Genomic DNA, 22,307 nt, shown 5'->3' with positions numbered 1-22,307 from the left:
AAACTTCTTCACCACCTTCTATTCTTACAGTCAGCTCTATATTAGAGGGCTCTTTTACAATAATGGCATACAATTGATGGCTGGCTTATTGGATTATTTCGCTAACATAGAATAACATAAAAATTGTCGTTTTTCTTTCACTTTTATTTTATGTCTAATTTATTCATTCACTTTTTAATACCTACCTAATCTGTCCACTTATATACATAAAAGTTAATAAAAGCCTAGGTAAAAAGATACGAATGAATGATTGAAATGGTCACTTACAATTAGTAAAAGTGCAAATGCGGAGCTAGTACCTGATATGTTAGGTATACAGAATTTAAATAATAGTTCATTGCTACTGTCTATTTAAACATGTTATATAGTTATATCATGGTTAAAACTCCCTTAATCCCACTGGCATACGTGACCATTCTCTTTAGGTACAAATTAAAGCTACAGTAGTATAATAAAATGCAAGCAAATACTTACTCATTTCAATCGAAGAGTATTGACACATGCAGATATAGGTATGATGTATAGGTATAAGACCAGTGTTAACCGTCTAATTTCACCAACTAACGTAAGTAAATATGTAGGTACTGATTTCACCGTATTATAAAACAACCTCAATAATATCAAAGTTTATTATGCACCAATCTGTGCAAAAACTAACTTCTTTTTAATCGTGCTATTTTAAAAATTAAACTTCACACAAGAATCACGTAAGCTTTGTGCGAATAGTTGCTTTTGTATTATAAAAAAAGTAAAGAAAACTCGTATTGATATATCAACGTATAAATATGATGAAAAATGATAAGGTACTTTAAAAAATAAACATTTGCAAATATAAATGGATTTGCGTTAGTAACAGATTTACTATGAACAAAATTACAGAGTGACTGGACAAGCGGTTACGGTCAAGAACTCGATCTCGAGTGTCAGAACCTGATTTAAGGTTATTAAACAGTACATCGGTACTACCTTAAGTTACTTGTGAGCATACACAGAACAAACAAAATTGGTTAACCGACAATTTCTTTCAAAAATTTTACCTTTTGTATTTTGTAAATTTATTTATTTAAGAAAGTGTAAATAATACTTCAAAAAAGTTTTATAATGAACGTTATTAATCAACGACAAAATAAGTAAAATAGTAGTATTTCATAACAATTTATAAAATCGTTGCCTTGCTTCTTTACTCTACATGACCATGGCATTTTAAAATTATGGAACCCTTAATTAATACAAATGACAACGCAACATAGCACTTTAATTAAACAGATATTTATTAATAGGGATCATAAAATTTAACTGGTATGACATTTAACGTTTCGTCGTTTTCAAAATTAAACTATTATTTAATAAAGCCATTAAATTAAAAAATTAGTGTTACCTCTTACAGATGTGAACTTGACTATTTGTGAATTAATAAATTGCAAGGAAAGTAGTAACTCCTTCTTTTCGTAAACTTCATAATAATAAAAAGATAACTGCAGACTGCAGCGGCGGAACGATTCAGTTTCGGGCCTGAGGCGGAAAAGATTAAATCCCATACAAAGCTGAACATTTATTCTAGTACGTCCCCCTCACCCCTCATGCCCCACTCTTATATAGAATAATCACAAAATATAACTTAAGAGTCAACACTTTTGTAACAGCAACACAAAATCAAAGACCAAGATTTGCATTTTTTAGGGTTCCGTGCCTTGTAAGGAAAAAAAACCTTATAGGGTCACTTCGTCGGTCGTCTGTCTGTCTGTAAGACATATTTATTGAGGTGTTTCGATCGCTAACAATGAGGGTAGTTCTGATCAATTATTAAAGATGATAGTTTCAGAGAACAGTGTACGAATTTAGAGAATCGGTAAATTCGCATAGTAGATGTGCAAACCAGTTATATTAAGAGGATATTAAAAATAACAGTCACATATTTTGCGATATGCGATGCATATTCTCGTGTTTTAGACCAGGGCTGAACCAGGAGTTTGTATCAAACAAAATGACGCAATTGGTTAGAAAGAAAATGTTTAATGACCGCTCCATTTTTTTTGTTACGAACCTTACGGGCCACAGCTCTATTTACTTTTTGTTGCTACTTTTTTAAGTCAGATTTGATAAGAATCACGTTTAAACATTGTCCAATAAAAGTCTTTTTTAAGTTATTCGCAATTGCTTAAATTAAATTAACATAATGTCTTCATTTAGACAAAAGGAATCATTTTGCAATCAAAACCTTATTTTTTTGTTACCCACAATTAAGAAAAATAAAATGGAGATTTTCTAAAAGAATGTAACATACTGTCGCGAAAACCGCAACCATCTATCTTTAATAATAAAAGACATACCCCGTAAAAGAGCCGAAAATGGGATGCTCTGTACAACAGACTGCTATTTCTACTTCTGGATAACTGTTTAATAATAACAGGTTGTTGAATAACAACCCATTATCTTACATCAACGTGCACTCTTTCTCACCCGGTATATGTAAAGAATGTTGAGCGATACCGGTAAAAGATATTACAACCCTTTATAACCATATACTCCTCACTTGAATAAAGAACATGATTTTTTCTTTACCACTTACCAAAAGTGGGCAGTAGTAAATTCTGCCGGTCATTACAAGTAGTCTTTTCAAATTAACCTATAATTGAATATGTAAATTTGGCCGGAAATATTGCTTTTATATGTTTTTTGGAAAAAACAGTTACCTTCTACATATTGCTTTAAGTATTACTTATTGAAATAAAAGCAATATTAAACCACAATAAAGCAAATCTTTATCAAAGAAAGTATCAGTTTCTTTTAGTAATGCAATTATCATACATGTATATTTGTTAAGACATTATACCTGCGGGCTTCCCCGAATCCTTCTAATTGCCGCCTTCGTTGCATTCGCAGTGCATCTGCCTTGTATTCTTGACATTTGGTTTTTCCCTAAATTATAACACCATTGTGTACCATCCAGCTACGAACCTTTTGGTGTACGTGACTAGTGTCGTTGGGAGTAGTGACCCGGGAAAAATTCCATAAACAGAAATAACACAAGTGGGAGAAATAGGTTGAGATAAAAAAAGGACAGAACAGTTCAGAAAAGACAGTATTAGCACATCCATCAAAGCAATCGCTTCAAAATTCAATTCATTTTTGTAATCTTAAGTTTAAGTGTGTATGTATAGGGTTAATAAACGTATTTAATGATACGCATCTTATTAATCGGACATACGCTGGTCCTTCGAGTTGTTTAATTGTTCTTACCGAACAATATATGTGGTACAGCAGTACACCGGCGAAAGATAGGTATATAAGTTTTTTTACTTTTCCTTCGCCAAGCGAGCCAAGCTCCGTAACAATATTAACATGTAGTCTTCTTTAATAAAATTCACTAATCTCGCTCATACATTTTAAAACCTTATATAAGAGTAATGCTAGTTAGCTCAGATAATTTAAATATTAATTCTTCCGTTGTCAGCAGTAAGTAACTGATTAAGAGACCATCTACCCCTACCACAAGGGGTTGGTATCTATTACATGTATACTCATATTATAAGAGATTATGCAACAACATTCATCCGCGTTTGCACTTAAGATGTTGTTTTTTGTTTTTATTTTCTGCGTCTACCTGAATACAAACCTGCCGAATTTACAATGTATTTTTGAGGATTACGAAACTTTTTCTGTAATTAACAAAAACCCGTTAAATCGGACGAATTTACAATCGCCGCTAAAAGTGAAAAAAAAATTATTTTTATTTGCATAAATAGAATTGAAGTTACAGTTTTTAGAACGACGTTCCTTGACGCCTTTACGTAAGAAGCTAATCAACAAAAATCAGCGTTGCCATTTGAATTTTTTCTTCTGTATTTTTTCCAAAATTTCTTCTCTGAAAATTCTTATGTTGAAGGAACAACGTTTAAACAAAGAGAAATTTTTTTTGCACAACAAGAAAGCATTTTTCTTTAGTTTTATTTTAGCGTTAGTTTAAGGAATTTTGCAGGGCTATTGAAAACTAACATTACATTAGTGTTATCGTGTTATCCACTGCATATTTATATTTAAACGACAAGCTGGAGAAAAGTATTACTTTTAACGATGCAGAAACACAATTACTAACTAAAGTTTTTTGACTGAAAAGTAGCCTTAATACGTGAAAGCAAGCCCCCAGGTATTACCAAAAGTGTTTAAGATTTATAGTAAACAATGATGATTTCTGTTTTATTATATTCGAGAGTCATATGTTTAAATATTATCACTGCATTCCAATAACGTAGGTGAAACTAATTCATACAAATTGCAAGATTCTGTAGAAAAACAGTATGAGGTATTTTAATTCAAAATTATATCAAATACAACAAATTCTGTTTTTGGACTCCAAATCGAGCAACAGACAGAACTCAAAATCAAGATTATTAAACTGCTTATTATACGCAATATATTTGAAAGCTTTTCATTTTCCCGCAATGTAAGCCAGCCTAAATTTTAAATGTCCCAGATGCTTCAATCAGAGAATGTGATAATGATAATGTGAATACAAAAGTCTACCCATATATATCTTCAAGCTGTTTGGGTTGTAATATATCTCATGCGTATATTATCGAACTTTTTTGAAAGTACATCCACATCAGGGGATGTTTTCTTTTGGGTAGAGAGAGTTTGAAGTAGATTGATCTGATACTAGAACAATAATATGTCAATCCAAGGTAAACCATAATGTCAACTTCAGCTACGATACCCAATTGCGAGTATTTTACGGAAACTTGCTTTCTGCTTAAGTATAACGTGTTGCCCACTGATTAGCTTTAACTAAATCCGTAGGTATGGATCTAGTTCAGTTAATGTACACGTCGCTGTTGCTCATGGTCGTTTATTTCGTAATTCACCTTTGACCGCAAAACGCAACTTCAAAACTCTCTCACGATTTCAAATGAAATGAATTCGCCTTTTGATATTTTAAAAAGCACACGCATAAAAAATAACTAAATTTTGTTGAATTGACATAAAGTGTGCCAACTTACCACCATTTACACTTTTCGGTATAAAATTATTGTTATTAATTTTTTCAGCATTTCATTCGCATAATATATCATAGTGCCAATCGTTTTGTATCTTTTACTTACAATGAAAGTTGACATCGTTACTTGCATTAGAAAGCCATCGTATATGCATAGTATATGTAGGTAGATGCAATGCAGATATATGTATGCGTGTCTATATTACCAGCCAAGTACGATCTGATAAACTGGTTTCGTTCAAACCATTCAGAATGGAATCAAAATGTATGCATTAGGATTGAGTGTTTGTCGGTACAAAAAAGAAAGCTTTATGTAATAACTAAAATATTAAATCATCATCAACTAACCACACGTACATAGAAAGACTTCAGCATAGATGGCCAATGACGTCCACAGTGCTGTTCAACAATAGCACTATTACAAATAGTTAGACATAGGCAATTATTTATAGTTTACTGTCTTATAAAAATATTAATTGCCACGATCTAGTTAAGGTTTCGTGATAGTCGCTTATTTTTTATTCATTTGTTAATGAAAATTTGCCGGAATGATTTTTTATTCTACTATTCACTGAATGTCAATATCTTAATTGTTTTCAATATTGTTTTGTACAGCTTTATTTAAAAACAGCGAGGAAGCCGTTGCAAATGGCTTTGAATTTGATATTTCGGAAAGGGGGCAAAAGTATTCGTATTCATCCTAAGTTAGTACATGTCACAAAGTTCTGCCCTATTAAGTGCTATTTAATAATAACTAGTCTTCTACACTGACTTATGACAGTGACACACTGACGTACTGTCAATTCGACATGCATACATATTTCGGAAAGGGGGTAAACAAACCGTTTAATTCTTTTTTAGAGTTTTTTCAGTGCTACTCTACATGCTGTGGAGAACGTGCAAAATAAAATGAGTCCAATATTTGAAGCATCCACATTTTACTTAGGAAGGTCAAAAATTGTACTATACAAATGAACAGAGACCAAAATCAAAAGTATCCTCGTCCGTCATACGGTTTTAGAACCTTGAAAATAATAAAAACAAATAATTGTACAATCTTTGATACATCCACATTTGAAATTTTATTTAGGAAGGTCAAAAATTAAATACAAGTGAACAGAGACCAAAATCAAAATGGATCCTTGTCTGTCATGTGGTTGTGGAACCTTGAAAATAGTAAAATTAAATAGTTGTACAATCTTCCTTCACCGCTCCATTAAGTTTTCAAGTTACATTAATGTAGAAACGTCCAATTTGACAACGCCAACAATCAATGCATATCACTCATTTTTGTTGAATATAGTAAGTACTTAGTTCATTTTTTTGCATAAGTTTCTGAAGTATTAACAGAAACACAAAAATTGTCTACTGGCATTGCATGTTCACTAAATAAATGTCTTTAAATTAGACGAAACTTCCTTGCAAGGTATACAAAAATTCTCCGATGAATTTTTTTTTTGAATATTAACATCTATAAAATGACCTTATGCACAGATCAAATTTGTTTAAACCAATTTTGAACAAATTGCAATAATTGCTCTTTTTAACAAAATCAAGGCATCTTTGGTTTTTTTGTTCATTTGAAACAGAGAAGGTCTGTTATAAATTATATCTAAAAATTATTACATACGAGTAAGAGATTTTCGCTTTATCTACTTCTTACAAGAATCCAATGAAGAATGTAAAAAACAATATGTCTTAAAACATTGTAATACAGAACTTCTTATACCGTAGAAATCTTCCCGAAGTGAGTTACACACTTCCTCATTAATTTGAGGAATTTCAAATTAAAATTCGAACCGCGTGCTAAAAGACAAACTACAATTCGGCAATTGCATTAACATTGTACTCGTATTCACTCTAAGTTAGTACATGTCACAAAGTTCTGCCGTACTATGCGCTTTTTAATAATAACTAGTCTTCTACACTGACCTATGACAGTGACACACTGACGTACTGTCAATTCGACATGCATACAAGTCCACAGCATTAAAAGAACAAAGGACTACCATAGGCTAGTTGTAACATAAACATCGTCAATCACACTTAATATAACTTAACAAATAACAAACAGTACATGACTACAAATCTCTAATAGCAAATACCATAATAAATAGTTAAGAAATTGTCTATAATTGTGGAGTAATGTTAAAATAGTGGGTATATAAGTTCATCTTATGTATTTGTTATTATTTTATTTTCCAGTAGATAAATAAGTATTCACGCGCCGGCATAACTTTCAGGGAAAAATATAATAAATACTGATAAAATAATTACACAAAAACTTCTTTTTTATGTCATTTCAAACAAGACTGTCAAAAAAGACGACAAAATATAGGTTTTAATTAATTTTTAAAATAAAAGGTAGTTGTAATTACTTAAAAGTCAAGAAGACTATATCATATCTTTTGCACACAATAATGAGAAGTAAGAATAACAGACGGGATTGTTTACAAAAAAAAGATACTTTCGACATACTTATAGCCAAAAATTTACACTAAGAGCGCAATAAAAAGATTTTCTCACATACCTATACACACCATTATGTGGAAATTAGGGAAAATAATGAGGATTACATGACTACAAAATTGTGAGCTGTACAATCACGGTAAAAAAATGCAGTAACCACATCACTTCTTCCATATAAATACCATCGGTTGGAATTTCATTAAGTGATTTTTATAGAATATCAAAATATTTAATTTTTCGTTAGTAATAATGTTTGAATGAGTTTTTTACTACTGATAATTACGATAAAATATAGACCCAAAAGTTATCTGTAGTAAATAATTACGATAGTGTATTTTAAAAACATGTAGTAATAAGTGGTAAATCACCCTAATTACTTAGAAATGCAAATGGTGTACTTAATGTTTATCAGGTTTAACGACATTCTGTCATATTGTATATCATTATTTTGTCGTAGGATGCGAAATACCTTCCCCTTGGTTTTAATTTTGGTAGTAACAACTTTTATTCCTGATGTTAGCCCTCAAAAGCATGCCTTATTTGTCAGAAAGGACGCAGTTAGAAATGGTAAGAAAATCTCTTTATTCTACAATTCTCATTATTATAAAAAACGTTTTGNATATATTTATATAATTTTTGATCATAATTCTTTGTAAATAAAAGTAATATTTTAGTAGCAGTATATGTAATTAATAAAGAAGTGAAAATGTCAACGTGTAATATACTTGCATATGTTTATGTTTCTATAAACTTGCTTATTAGAGAAATATACTATTAGCTATTTATAAATACTTTTCTCTCTTCTATTCTATTTTATTCAAGATTGCAACTCTGTAGTTAGAAATTGTTTTTATTAGGTAAACGGGTTACCAGACAAACTAGTGCAGATCAAATGGTTCAAAATATCCTTCAATGGCTTCAGGAGGTGTACAACTATAACACAAGAAAAAGTACGTTGACTTTGCCATTCTTCTGTAACTTACTCTTGCTTTACTTTTCTGCGTTAAATGTACATAGATAATTTCAATAGCTTTAAAATTAATATATAGGTAATAAAATTAATGAATGTAGAATAAGTAAAGCGTATTCCTTTATTCCTTATAATTTAACGTAGGTATGTGATGCAATCTACGAAAAGGTACCTTATCTTTTCAGAGGTAATAGTTACCATTATGTTGTATGTATTCTTTTAGAGAATAATATTGGACAATAAAATAAGTTATGGGCTTTTAATGATCTAAGTTCGAAAAAACTGTTTTCAAAAAATCCAGTTTAAAGTTTTCAAAGCTGTATTTAGACGTAGCTGTAGGTATTAAAGTACGTCCAAACGTTGAATGCTACAACTTAAGGCACTTTTTACCTTCTCGCTTTAGCGCTAGTATTGAGTTAAAACCTAACTGGTAGGTGAAATACGGCAGTCGTCGTCAATTCTAGAACTAAATAGTACTTTCTTAAAAATTTTACTCTGACAAGATAAAGTCCGTTTTCGATAATCACGCAACATATCACATTCATTGATTTATATATTTTATTCATTTCTTTCAAGTTCGTCAAGGATCTTTAAGAGAATATCTACCTCCCGTTCACACTCAAAAACCTCGACCGTTCGAACCACCTAAGCCAACAGAAGGTGGATATCCAGCAGCAGGAAGTATCACTCCTCAACCACCGTTTTCCGAAAATCCATCTCCAGGGACGGAAATATCTCCTCCTTACCCAGGTACAAACTCTCCTTCAAGTACTGCACCTCCAGAAGGTCCATCAACAGGATATCCCAGTGGTGGGCCATCAACCGGTTACCCTAGTGGAGGTTCGTCCACTGGGTACCCTAGTATAGGGTCAACAGAAGGTTCAACAGTGGGATATCCGAGTGGAGAAGAATCATCGGAATCTGCCAGCACATCTGGAAGTGCATCTCAACCGAGCACAACCGAAGCTACTTCGCCTTCTGCACCGTCTCAACCGAGCACCACGGAAGGGGGTCCTGAAGAAGCAAGTGGTTCTACATCTACTTCTCAACCTCAGGAATCATCTACACCATCTCCAGACGAAAACTCCATTCCCAGCGAAAGTTCTGAAAAACCTAGTGTTGATGGCGGCGAAGATTCAGACAAACATCCTCCACATATACACAATATTGACGTAGAATGTTCCAAAGAAATGATGACAATAAATATAGAATTCAACAGAGAATTCAATGGTATCATTTACTCCAAAGGTTATTACAACAACCCTGATTGTAGATATGTACAGGAAAATTCTGGACAAACTACCTACTCTTTCACTGTAAATTTAAATTCTTGCGGAACTGAATTTGTAAATGGCTTTGATACTCAAGGACAATCTTACCTAGAAAACGTTCTTGTTTTACAAAATGAGGCTGGAATACAAGAAGTATGGGACACGATAAGAGCTGTTCGATGCCTTTGGGAAGGAAATCTTAAAAAGGCACTTAACTTAACTTTAAGCGTTGGTATGCTTAATCAAGAAATAGTCACATTTAGTGGAGATACAGCTATGGCCAGACTAGATATACAAATGGGTAAGGGCCCATTTGCCCCGCCTGCCAATGGACTGATTAAAATTGGGGAAGTTATGACCCTTGTCGTATCAGTGACAGGAGATCCAGGCTTTGATATTCAAGTTAAAGATTGCAGAGCCATAGATTCATCAGGAGAAAATGCAGTAGGTCTTACTGATGAACAAGGTTGCGTTTTGAAGCCAAAATTGTTTGGAGCTTTTCAGAAAACAAGAAACACTGGAGATAGTGGAGCTTCTATTATAGCTTACGCTTTTTTTAATGCCTTCAAATTTCCGGATGTTATGGATCTTACAATCGAATGTAACGTAGATCTATGTAAAACAGATTGTGAAATGTGTCCAGATCCTAATCAAAAACTAGAACCAGGAAGAAGAAAGCGTGACTTACATTACTATCAGAATAGAACAGAGAACGATGAATCGGTTAAGATTGGCAAAACATTGAGAGTCATTTTTCCAGAAGAGTTGGGTGACAATAGCTCCTTACTTAATATTCGATATAACGAAGGTATTTGCCTGACAACTCACAGTTTCTTTATAGCTTCCTCTCTATTAATATCTCTGCTGTGTTGTAGTTGTTTGTTTAGTGCTTTTATTTGGATCAAATACCATCAAATTTCTCGTAAACTATAGGAAATAAGTAATAGTCATTTATTTAAATTTTTTATGTAATGTTCTTATATAATTTCCTGCCAGTACTTCTAAAAAAGACTACAATAATTAAATTTGTAAATAATATAATTTTAAAATAAACTTGTAATATGTACCTACTTGTAAATTTTCTGTTGCCTAGTTTATTGTTCCGATTAACAATTATCGTCTAATTTTAAAACTTACTGGGATTTGCACTAAAGACACCGAAGTACTAATGTACTAATATGTTATATACTAGAATAGGGATGCTCTATAAATTATATTGCAAGGGATTTTCTGGTATATTTATATTTATTTATTTACAAACTACAGAGGATATCTTAGAGAAACGGCCCATTAGAATATTTTCGAAACTACTTCCATTTTACAATTTATTTTAAATGAAACACCCTGTATATTTTTAAATTTTCAGAATCTACGTGTTATTTTAAAGGGACTTCCATGTTTAGGTCTGCTAGTAGTATTCTAGTCTTAATTGCATATTCTATTATTCAAGCTGAAGTATTGATATTTGGACGGAAGATGGGGGGATGCCCATCATTTATTGTCAAATTTGCGTTAAAAGTTGTTTAGTATTATAAAGGGTGGTGAAAATTTAATGCCCAATTTGGGTAATTTCGAATCATCAACACATTTTTTTTGATGGAATACTCTGCATATTTTTTCCTATCAGTTGTAGAATTTATCCCTTTATCCATTAATATTATTATGCTAACCCATACCCATCCCTTTATGTTTTTTTTGTTATTTGCGTTTTAAGGATTCCGTACGTCCGAATGAAAACGGAACCCTAATAGAATCGTGTGTCTGTTTGTCTTTGTCTGTCACAGTCAATTTACTCGAAATCTACTGGATCGATTAAATTGAAATTCAGTACATATAGAAAATTTCTGTGGTCTAAACACAGACGCATAAGACAAATAAATTAATTTTGAACATGGGGGTCATTTTTGGGGTGCCAATAAGAAATTAAAAAGAAAAATTTTGCAAACTTTCCCGTGTGACATATCAAATGAAAGAGTTTGTTGTAAGGGTCTAAAATACAATTGTTTTAAATTTTAAAATAAATAGTTAAAGTTATTTAATAAAATAGATAAATTTTAAAAAAAGGTACAGAAAAGTACAAAAAATAGTTAGGATTCCGTACGTCCGAATAAAAAACAGAACCCTTATAGGATCACTCGTGTGTCTGTCTATCGGTTTTTTTTTATTATATGTAACTAAAATGATCAAATTTCTAGCGAAGATAACTATGCTAAGCAAACAAAATAAAAAACAGACATGTCATCACTTGCTATTATTTGCTGTTAGTGTTAATTATCTACGTATTAAGTATCCCTGGTGTTAATTTTAAAATAATGGAAAACAACATTTATACAAATGCTAATGTTTTAAATTTATTAAATAATTATCTACGGACAATGTAATGAATGTCGTTTCGTAGTTTCGACGAGATTTTAATGATACATGCATACCGAAGCAACTACAGTCTATTTCAATTTGTTGGAATTGTGACCTTGAAGAAATTTGCGCGAAGGTAGAAAGAATACACACCAGGCGTGAGCAAGACAGAAATAGTTGGAACAAGCTTGAACGAGCAGAACTCTCGATGGGCGGTCTTAGGAGATCGGCTAGAACTGTACAGTACTAGACGAAAATGTTTAGCAATTTCTTAAAACAAAAATGTTTATAAATTAACAATAGAAAACAAAGTAAAAGTTTTATAGGTGTGTAGAACGTTAAGTTAATTCACTTGTTATTATTTTTGGCTAAATATGCTTTTAAATAAAGCATATTCTTAAATTTTAACGAGGCAGTTTAAATAATTTTACAAATGGTACTGTACACTTTTGTCTAGTTCTCGCTAAATGATCGGTGGAGAAATGAGCTCCGCAGACAATATGATTGAATTTGGAATTATGCTACGGCGCATGCTAATAAAGGGAAAGGGCATATCTCTAACTTCTTGAAACGAACAGTATACACCTACATTTAATAGTGATAAACATTGAGACATTAGAATAGAGTAGACAAGCTCATTGGAAGTATATTTCTTAAATAAAAGTAACAAAGAATAAAAGGACTTCATCTGTAGTTGTTTTCATCTCATTTTCACTTAATAGTCAGTTGTGTCGGTCAATCAGAAGCACCATTAAATAAAGAAATGGAAGGAAAAGGTCATTCCACTGTTTTTAAACCATGTCTCACCGTCATTTATAAAAGCACGTGGGAAACTTTCAATAAGTCTTCGATATCATCGGATTCGTTCTTTCCTCTTGGACGAGAGCTTTCCAGTGATATACGTACCACTTGTTAGGGTTTCTCACAGCCGGTGAACTGCAAGAAAATTATCGGATAGAACATTCTGGAATATTCGATTAAAAAAATCCTCCTCCAATTACCGTCAGTCTTCTTCTATCTCACTTATGACACCAAATACGACGTAATCAAACACCTTCCTCACTACTAATTTACTTGTCGATTTTTCGCTATTTTTTACTTCACTTTGTATCGCCTCGTATCTAGAACTCGTACCTAAATAGTACCCTTCGAGTCACTCTAGTTGAATGCCAATTGATACCAAACTAATTTTTAATTTAATGGAAGTGTGATCACCAAAAGAAAAATAGCTAATCATAAAAAACTTTAATTGATTGGTAATTTATTAAGAAAACTTAAAACATTGATCTTTAATTTACAGACAAAAAATATATAAAATAAAATAAAAGTATTCTAGTAAATCACAAAAGTCAAATTAAAAATAATTGTACACAAGAGTAAAAAAATTATACAAAAAATCAAATGTAATTTTAAAACTATAAAATAAACGTACACTACTCATAATACCAACAAAATAAAAACAGAAAAAATCCTCTGCAAGTACTGAGGAAGACGGGGTGATTAAAATCGGTAATGTAGATAATCTCCACTCTCCACAATTAACTTTTCTTTTCAATTTCCAAATTTATTAAATTTTACTTTAAAACGTAGAACGTACCAAACCCTGGAATTTTATCAACCAGCTCTCCCACACGTGGTGCCTTACCTCGTTGCTTCTCATACAACGCGCGGCAAAACGTACCCCCCAAACGTTCGCAATTGATTTTTAATAACCTATAGTAAATTGGCCACGTCTACATAAATTACCGGTCACCAACATGTACAATGCCTATATCCAAACGATGTAATTTGACGCGGGAAACTTAAATGCCTGATCTCAATGTATAATGTATTGTTTCGATTTGTGTTTAAGTTTATGTAGTAATAGAGGGTATGGTAATGATTAATGATTTGGACCTACTTGTTTTTTACTGTGATTATGTACTTGAAGAGCTTGAACGTTAATCCTCAGGATTAGAGGGATTATTATGATCCTGTGTAGGAGTGTCTCGCCTGGTCTTTTCATTTTACCTATGTTATATTTATTTATATTATTAGCACTTGGTATAAGGCCTACTAGAAAATACTACAAATGGCGTGGTGAGCGCCATCTGTAGTATGATGCTACATTTGAGGATTACATATGCTGCAACAAGGTCCATTTAAAAATATGGATATCTACTTGCTGAAACGAATCCCGGCGTAGNTTTTAAATAAAGCATATTCTTAAATTTTAACGAGACAGTTTAAATAATTTTACAAATGGTACTGTACACTTTTGTCTAGTTCTCGCTAAATGATCGGTGGAGAAATGAGCTCCGCAGACAATATGATTGAATTTGGAATTATGCTACGGCGCATGCTAATAAAGGGAAAGGGCATATCTCTAACTTCTTGAAACGAACAGTATACACCTACATTTAATAGTGATAAACATTGAGACATTAGAATAGAGTAGACAAGCTCATTGGAAGTATATTTCTTAAATAAAAGTAACAAAGAATAAAAGGACTTCATCTGTAGTTGTTTTCATCTCATTTTCACTTAATAGTCAGTTGTGTCGGTCAATCAGAAGCACCATTAAATAAAGAAATGGAAGGAAAAGGTCATTCCACTGTTTTTAAACCATGTCTCACCGTCATTTATAAAAGCACGTGGGAAACTTTCAATAAGTCTTCGATATCATCGGATTCGTTCTTTCCTCTTGGACGAGAGCTTTCCAGTGATATACGTACCACTTGTTAGGGTTTCTCACAGCCGGTGAACTGCAAGAAAATTATCGGATAGAACATTCTGGAATATTCGATTAAAAAAATCCTCCTCCAATTACCGTCAGTCTTCTTCTATCTCACTTATGACACCAAATACGACGTAATCAAACACCTTCCTCACTACTAATTTACTTGTCGATTTTTCGCTATTTTTTACTTCACTTTGTATCGCCTCGTATCTAGAACTCGTACCTAAATAGTACCCTTCGAGTCACTCTAGTTGAATGCCAATTGATACCAAACTAATTTTTAATTTAATGGAAGTGTGATCACCAAAAGAAAATTAGCTAATCATAAAAAACTTTAATTGATTGGTAATTTATTAAGAAAACTTAAAACATTGATCTTTAATTTACAGACAAAAAATATATAAAATAAAATAAAAGTATTCTAGTAAATCACAAAAGTCAAATTAAAAATAATTGTACACAAGAGTAAAAAAATTATACAAAAAATCAAATGTAATTTTAAAACTATAAAATAAACGTACACTACTCATAATACCAACAAAATAAAAACAGAAAAAATCCTCTGCAAGTACTGAGGAAGACGGGGTGATTAAAATCGGTAATGTAGATAATCTCCACTCTCCACAATTAACTTTTCTTTTCAATTTCCAAATTTATTAAATTTTACTTTAAAACGTAGAACGTACCAAACCCTGGAATTTTATCAACCAGCTCTCCCACACGTGGTGCCTTACCTCGTTGCTTCTCATACAACGCGCGGCAAAACGTACCCCCCAAACGTTCGCAATTGATTTTTAATAACCTATAGTAAATTGGCCACGTCTACATAAATTACCGGTCACCAACATGTACAATGCCTATATCCAAACGATGTAATTTGACGCGGGAAACTTAAATGCCTGATCTCAATGTATAATGTATTGTTTCGATTTGTGTTTAAGTTTATGTAGTAATAGAGGGTATGGTAATGATTAATGATTTGGACCTACTTGTTTTTTACTGTGATTATGTACTTGAAGAGCTTGAACGTTAATCCTCAGGATTAGAGGGATTATTATGATCCTGTGTAGGAGTGTCTCGCCTGGTCTTTTCATTTTACCTATGTTATATTTATTTATATTATTAGCACTTGGTATAAGGCCTACTAGAAAATACTACAAATGGCGTGGTGAGCGCCATCTGTAGTATGATGCTACATTTGAGGATTACATATGCTGCAACAAGGTCCATTTAAAAATATGGATATCTACTTGCTGAAACGAATCCCGGCGTAGCTCATCTCAACGTGATAGGTACGTTACCATAATCGAACAAAATAATTCGAAGTGGTCTGTGTTCTGTCGAAACTGCCTGACGCGGATCGCGATTTCGATCTTTTTGGATCTCATCAGCGCGTCGCAGGCAGCTCCGAAGAGAGATCCAATGAGATCCAAAAAGATCGAAATCGCGATCCGCGTCTGGCAGTTTCGACAGAACACAGACCACTTCGAATTATTTTGTTCGATTATGGTAACGTACCTATCACGTTGAGGTGAGCTACGCCGGGATTCGTTTCAGCAAATAGATATCCATATTTTTAAATGGACCTTGTTGGAGCATATGTAATCCTCAAATGTAGCATCGTACTACAGATGGCGCTCACCACGCCATTTGTAGTATTTTCTAAAACGCGCTGTTAAGACAGCAGGTAAAGGTTGGTCTGTGTTCTGTCGGAGCTGCCTGCGACGCGCTGATGAGATCCAAAAAGATCGAAATCGCGACCCGCATCTGGCAGTTTCGACAGAACACAGACCACTTCGAATTATTTTGTTTATAAGGTCTACTGTTAAGATTAGGTAGTAATAAACAAAACTTCTATTATAGAAATGGAGTTATGTCCCTCGAACGTAAGGAGTCTACCCTAGTCTTAATACCGAAGGAGGGTAGAAGCGGTTTTCGACCCATCTGCCTTCTGAACACCCTCCGCAATTTGTACGAAAGTGTAATTAACAACAGAAGGAAGCGATCAACAGTGAATGCCCACCTGAAGCTGAGGATTCCCGATGACCGATGAAGTAAAGGGGGTTTCTTACCAACATCGAAAGGTGGCCGCCCTTTCGGCATTTGTTGTGAGAAGCGCCTTCAACAGAAATAATTAGAAACCCTACGGAAAGCAAACACTCCCAATAATTTGGCGAGAGCAATACAGAGCTTTATGGAAAACCGAGAGATTATAGTGAAAGGGCAAAAACTGGTAACTAACGGGAGGGTTCCTCGGAGCTCAATCTTAGGTCCCACCCTCTGGAATGTCATGTACGATAACGTCCTCTGTCTTCGCATTCCGAACGTCCGCCTGTTGGCGTACGCCGACGATCTGGCCGCGTTCGTAACAGACAGAACCCCGAAGGAACTTAACTGTAACATAAAACCACTAGGGTAGCAATTGAAGAGTGGATGTCAGAACAGGAATAACGGCCATCTGATCTAGATACTTGGATTTTTGTCAAGCACTGTCATCAACCCGGTCCCTTGTTACCTAAAGTACTCTTGCTCTGTCTTACTCCTACCATTTAATTAATTTTTATACCACTCCTTTAAAATTTCTTTTATCCAAATTATACGTCAAAAATCAAAATTACCTTCTTCCTGTTAATGCTGTAACCGAACCTTTTTGAATTCAAAACTTTTGAACTGTTGTTCATTGTGACAAGATTAGGATGGTTACCTTACAGTTTCAATGTTCTCACTTCTAAATTTTGTACATGGTGAGCAAATTTCGACAGTCATGTAGGACAACTCGGTAACAAAAAAAATAGCACCGGCTTCTCGAGCTTTTTTTGAGACAAATTTATTGGTGTTTTCAAAAACTTGCTATCGTCTTTCAATGGGCACGCATTTAATTACGAAAATAATCGTTCGGTAGTTTACCCTTTGCATTTTTTACATTGATTTCTAGTAGCCTTCCGTAATCTGAGTAATACTGATCACCTGTTGATTATTTTAAAGACTCATTCTTCCCTAGTTATATTATTTGGACAGATGAAGCCTACATTAGCAGTGCCGAAATTTTCTGGCAACATTAGATTTATGAGGTTATCTTCTTTCTGGATAATTATTGAAATATGTTTCTGGTACCACATCAGAATTGTTATTGTTTAATGATTTTAATATTATGAGGATGTGCACTATTTTGCTGAAAGAACTTTGCTATTTGCTTCAGCTAATGGTAAATTTTCCATAACTTCTCGTTTAAAATGTCATAGTATTAGCCCTTAAATGCTCTTCATACAGATGATAAGTTAAAACACTATTGCCTGCCTTACCAAATACTGAAACCAATCCCTTGAGATCTAACGTTGAATGTTATTAACTTGGTAAATGATTGTAAAACTTTTTCAGAAATGGTCAAAGTAAATGTAGTGTTGTCAGTGGAAGTGTGTACTGTTTGGTCATCTTGTAATTCTCTTTATAGGGGTAGTTTGAGCGAAGTTTTATTAATAATATTGTCCCGTTTATCAGGTGAAGTCTTCGTCTATTTGTGGAAACAAAAAAATTAATCGATGTCATCTTCCGGTTCTTTAGTTCTAACTTCTTTTGTTTGAATTTCAACTCTACTAAGTGTATCAGCTGCTTGATTTTCTTTACCTTTGCGATATTTTGTTTCATGATTGTACTCTTCAAGTTTAAGTCTCCATCTTTATTTTGAGATTTCTTGAATAAATTTTTTTTGATGTACTAAACGCTCGTATAAAAATTTTGAAAAAACAGCAATGACTATAATCAACAGAAGAGCACACGATTGTATCTATTCATAGTGCCCATCTTCGACTGTGAATGCGATTTTGTTGATAGATTTTTCGTCCGATTCTAGTTGAAGAAGACCTTGTGCCAAATCAAGGGTGCTAAAATAAGTACATGTTCCTAATTTTCTACAATTTTCCACTTTGTCTTTGATAATAATGTTGTAATTTGGTTTTGGAACACAGTCGCTGTCGAGACTTGGAGATATAATCTACGTTCACGTTGTCAACGCAGCACTACCACTGAGGATGTTAGCCGCAGTAGCTGACGAAACGTCTGGACACAATAGTTCACTTAGACCACGACCCTATAGCCCGAATCATTATTCTCCTACTTTGGATTTGTTGTTTTAGATAAAAGAGGTATGGGAAATTTTTAGCATATACAGGGTGTTTGTCGGTTGTTTTCATGTAGTGTTTTTGTAGCAGTCGTAGAAATCAAGGGAACCTTTTCGTTATAAAAATTTGTTATTTTAATTTTTTCTTCATTCATGTGATCGATATAAATTAAATTTTCAATTTGTATATCGTAATTTTGATTATCAGTCATCGGTTCTGAAATAATATAGTTGGTGTCAAATTTCGTAATTTGTATTTTATTCTCAATATCTTTTTGTCGTGAGCAATAGGTAACTGAATTTTATAATATCTAACATGGTATATTCCTTCCGGAAAATAAGAATTTTGGGTTTATATTTTTATTTTTTTGAATTTTAAAATTAATTGGTTAATATCTTCGTAATATTTTATAACAAAGTTAGAAGTTTTTAGTGTTTTATTTTTAAAATCTAGACGTATAATTTGAAACTTGCAAGTCTTTATTGTCAATTAAACAGTCGTACTTTGAATGTCAAGGTATAACTAAGAATTCAGGATATTAGAATTTACGGAATTCATAAAGTAACGGAATATTAAGGGCATTAGCTCCTTCTACTGTAGTTTGTAAAGCAGTTACTTCAAAATCGTAAGGAATAATAAATTCAAAAAAATACATATAAGCTACATCAGAATTAATAATAGAGGAAGAAAGTCCAGAGTCAAATAAAAGTAGTTTAGGCTGGTTTAACAGGGAATTAAAGTCAATTATGTAGTTTGGTCCGTAAAGGCTGCCCCTTGAAAATTTTGATAATTTTCTTCATAATAATTTTCGTCTATGCTTTCTACTAAATTTTCTGTAAAAAATGTTACTTTCGCTAATATTTTCAGTTTCATAGATATAGTTTCATTATTATATTATAAATACAAAATAATTAAGAGATAGTTTAAACTAACGTCGGGATGTGAATATATTACGTGTACTGATAGACAGGTTTAGGTTTATCTGCTGGTTTGAACTGACTTGGTTTGAATACGTCTACCAAAAATTTGTTCATTTGTCTGGAAATTATGTTTTATAGATATAGATATAGACATATGTATCCGCTATGTGCAGGTTGACGTCAGCGCCTGAAGTGTCGGTTTTAGAAACTTTACCTTAAATAAATCTAATAGGGATGATGACTGATTTTCAAAAACTACTCCACGATGTTTGTAGGTGCCTGTTTTATACAAAATAAATTTTATTTCTGAAAAGAATTCAGGTTTTTAAGGAAAAATTAGCGTTTTAAAGAATACGATTTAAACTTTACGCCAAAACGATAGAATAGTAATGGCGTCTATGTGTGACGTCACCGTTTCGTAAACAGTTGACACGTTGCATGTTTACATGCATTGAGATACATTAAATTAATTATTTTGAGCGATAGTTATCATGAATTCTGATGAGTATCGATGGTGTGCGGTTCCTTAATGTAATAATACATCGATAAAAACTCCGAATAAGTTGTTCATTAACGTTCCAATGAAAAAAAAAGTGAGAAATACGTGGCTTAATCTTGCAAGGCGAGACCAAGCAGCTATATCTTCAAATTCTGTAATTTATTTCTGTGAACCTCCCAACATCAACAAGTCGATCCTTGGCAAATTTGAGCTATTTGCCTTGATAAATCCTTGTTCCATAGCTAACTTTTCTTTTTCGCACTCTTATAATAACACAATACTAATTTTTAACTATCAAAAATCAGATAAATGGAGCTTTAGTGTCTTTTGGTGTTAAATTATTTAAGTACCAAGAAAACACTAATAACAAATAACAATTTATAACAATAACAACGAAAACACAAGTAACAAAAAGGCACAGGAAAAATGCAACAGACATATAAGAACAAAGTGACAAAAAGAGCAAGATAACAAAACAGTAACAATAACAAAGATAACAACAAAAATGAAAACAATGTAGCGAATAACAATAGAATACAGAAGCACTTACGAATGGTAGTAGAGGCGGTAGACGAGAACTGTGTATAGATAAGAATTTTTGGAGTATTTATAGGACAGGGTTGTTCGTAAATTTGATAGAAAGTTCTAGAAGGAAAAGTAGTTAGAGAGAGGGTGAAGACACTAGTTTATAGGAATACATAGAATTAGACAGTATAGAATTAAAGAGAAAGCAATTAAGAGTAAAACCAGATACATATTAGTATGGGAGCGCATGCAGGTATAGCTGAAGTTGGAATTCTGGGTAAAAGTGATTGAGAGAACAATAGAGTTTAGATTGAAAGGAAACCAAAGTATTTATAATATAAGAAATTGAAAAGAATTGAAATAATATTTGAAGTGAAATAATATTTGGAATGAAATATTATTTGAAATGAAATATTTGAAATAGAAAAACTAGAAAAAACATTTATCTACATACAAAAAAACAATAAGAGTTATTTCGCCACAGAGCAAATAATATCTAAATGAGCAAAACAAGCTAACAAGTTCGACCGTTAAACAGAACGTTAGAATGTTTACGAAAGCGTGACGTCACGCGCCTCCTATTGGCGTTTGATCTAATATGGCAGATAGTCAGGTTTTGTACTTTTATTTTTACTAAAATTAACTTAAGCGCAGTTGTAATAAAAAACAAATATTGTTTTTTAGAATACTTTAGTTCTATATTATTAATTTACATCATAATTTTAGTGATTCTTGGTTACTGTCATCATCCCTATTGCTCAAGAAATTATACACGCTCAAAAGAATAATTATTTAATACAATTTATTAAGTTTTATCCTGCAAACTATGCAACCATGCCAGAAAGCACTTTTTTCGTGTTTTGTAATTGATTATTCAAAAACAACGCGTAATTTAAGTTTCGAATTTTATTGTTTTCCAGTAGCAAATTCACTGTTTCCACACAAGTTACAGAGGCGACTAAATTGGTTAGGTGCAGTCCGAAGGTAACAGTATGTATAACAATTTCGTTATTTTATGAATATGCATTAAAAATGAATCAACAGTAAATATTATGATATTTTTCCAACAAAACTATTTTATTTTAAACTAGCGACCCGCCCCAGCTTCGCACGGGTGAAATGTTAATACTAAACATACTACAGAATGTCTTTATATACAAAAATTCACAGTTTTTTGTCAGTAGACCCTCCCGGCAGTAACTGCCGCAAACGCTACGTCCCTGCCTATAATATCTTCAAAAATATTCATTTAAATTACATGCTGTAAAGGGCCATATTGGTCTATATTAAATGCACAATGTATTTAAAAATACTTAATTGAATAAGGATTAATGTTGTATTGCTTAAAATCGCTTCGTAAATAAACCATTATTTCTCACAAAAAGTATCGGATAAAAAATGGTTATTGTAGGTTATCCCTAAGAGATAGACATATACCATCACGGACTTTTTTGTAGACCTTTTTAAG

General features: G+C 32.8%; 1 protein-coding gene across 1 annotated transcript in view; it reads left to right on the top strand.

Moving 5' to 3' along the window:
* Positions 1-10,773, top strand: part of LOC108741896 — a 39,143-nt gene extending 28,370 nt beyond the window's left edge. Inside the window, exons 2-4 of the mRNA XM_018476869.1 lie at positions 7,920-8,029; positions 8,320-8,412; positions 9,009-10,773. Of these exons, the coding sequence (XP_018332371.1) occupies positions 7,920-8,029; positions 8,320-8,412; positions 9,009-10,636 (1,831 nt within the window). The 3' untranslated portion in view covers positions 10,637-10,773. The remainder of the gene's footprint in view (positions 1-7,919; positions 8,030-8,319; positions 8,413-9,008) is intronic.
* The last annotated feature ends 11,534 nt before the right edge of the window (positions 10,774-22,307 follow it).

This window comes from Agrilus planipennis, unplaced genomic scaffold (assembly GCF_000699045.2).
Source record: "Agrilus planipennis isolate EAB-ADULT unplaced genomic scaffold, Apla_2.0 scaffold311, whole genome shotgun sequence".
NCBI classification, from domain to species: Eukaryota; Metazoa; Arthropoda; class Insecta; order Coleoptera; family Buprestidae; genus Agrilus; species Agrilus planipennis.
Note: the sequence above shows the minus strand (reverse complement) of the source record. Positions and strands in the feature narration are given on the sequence as shown.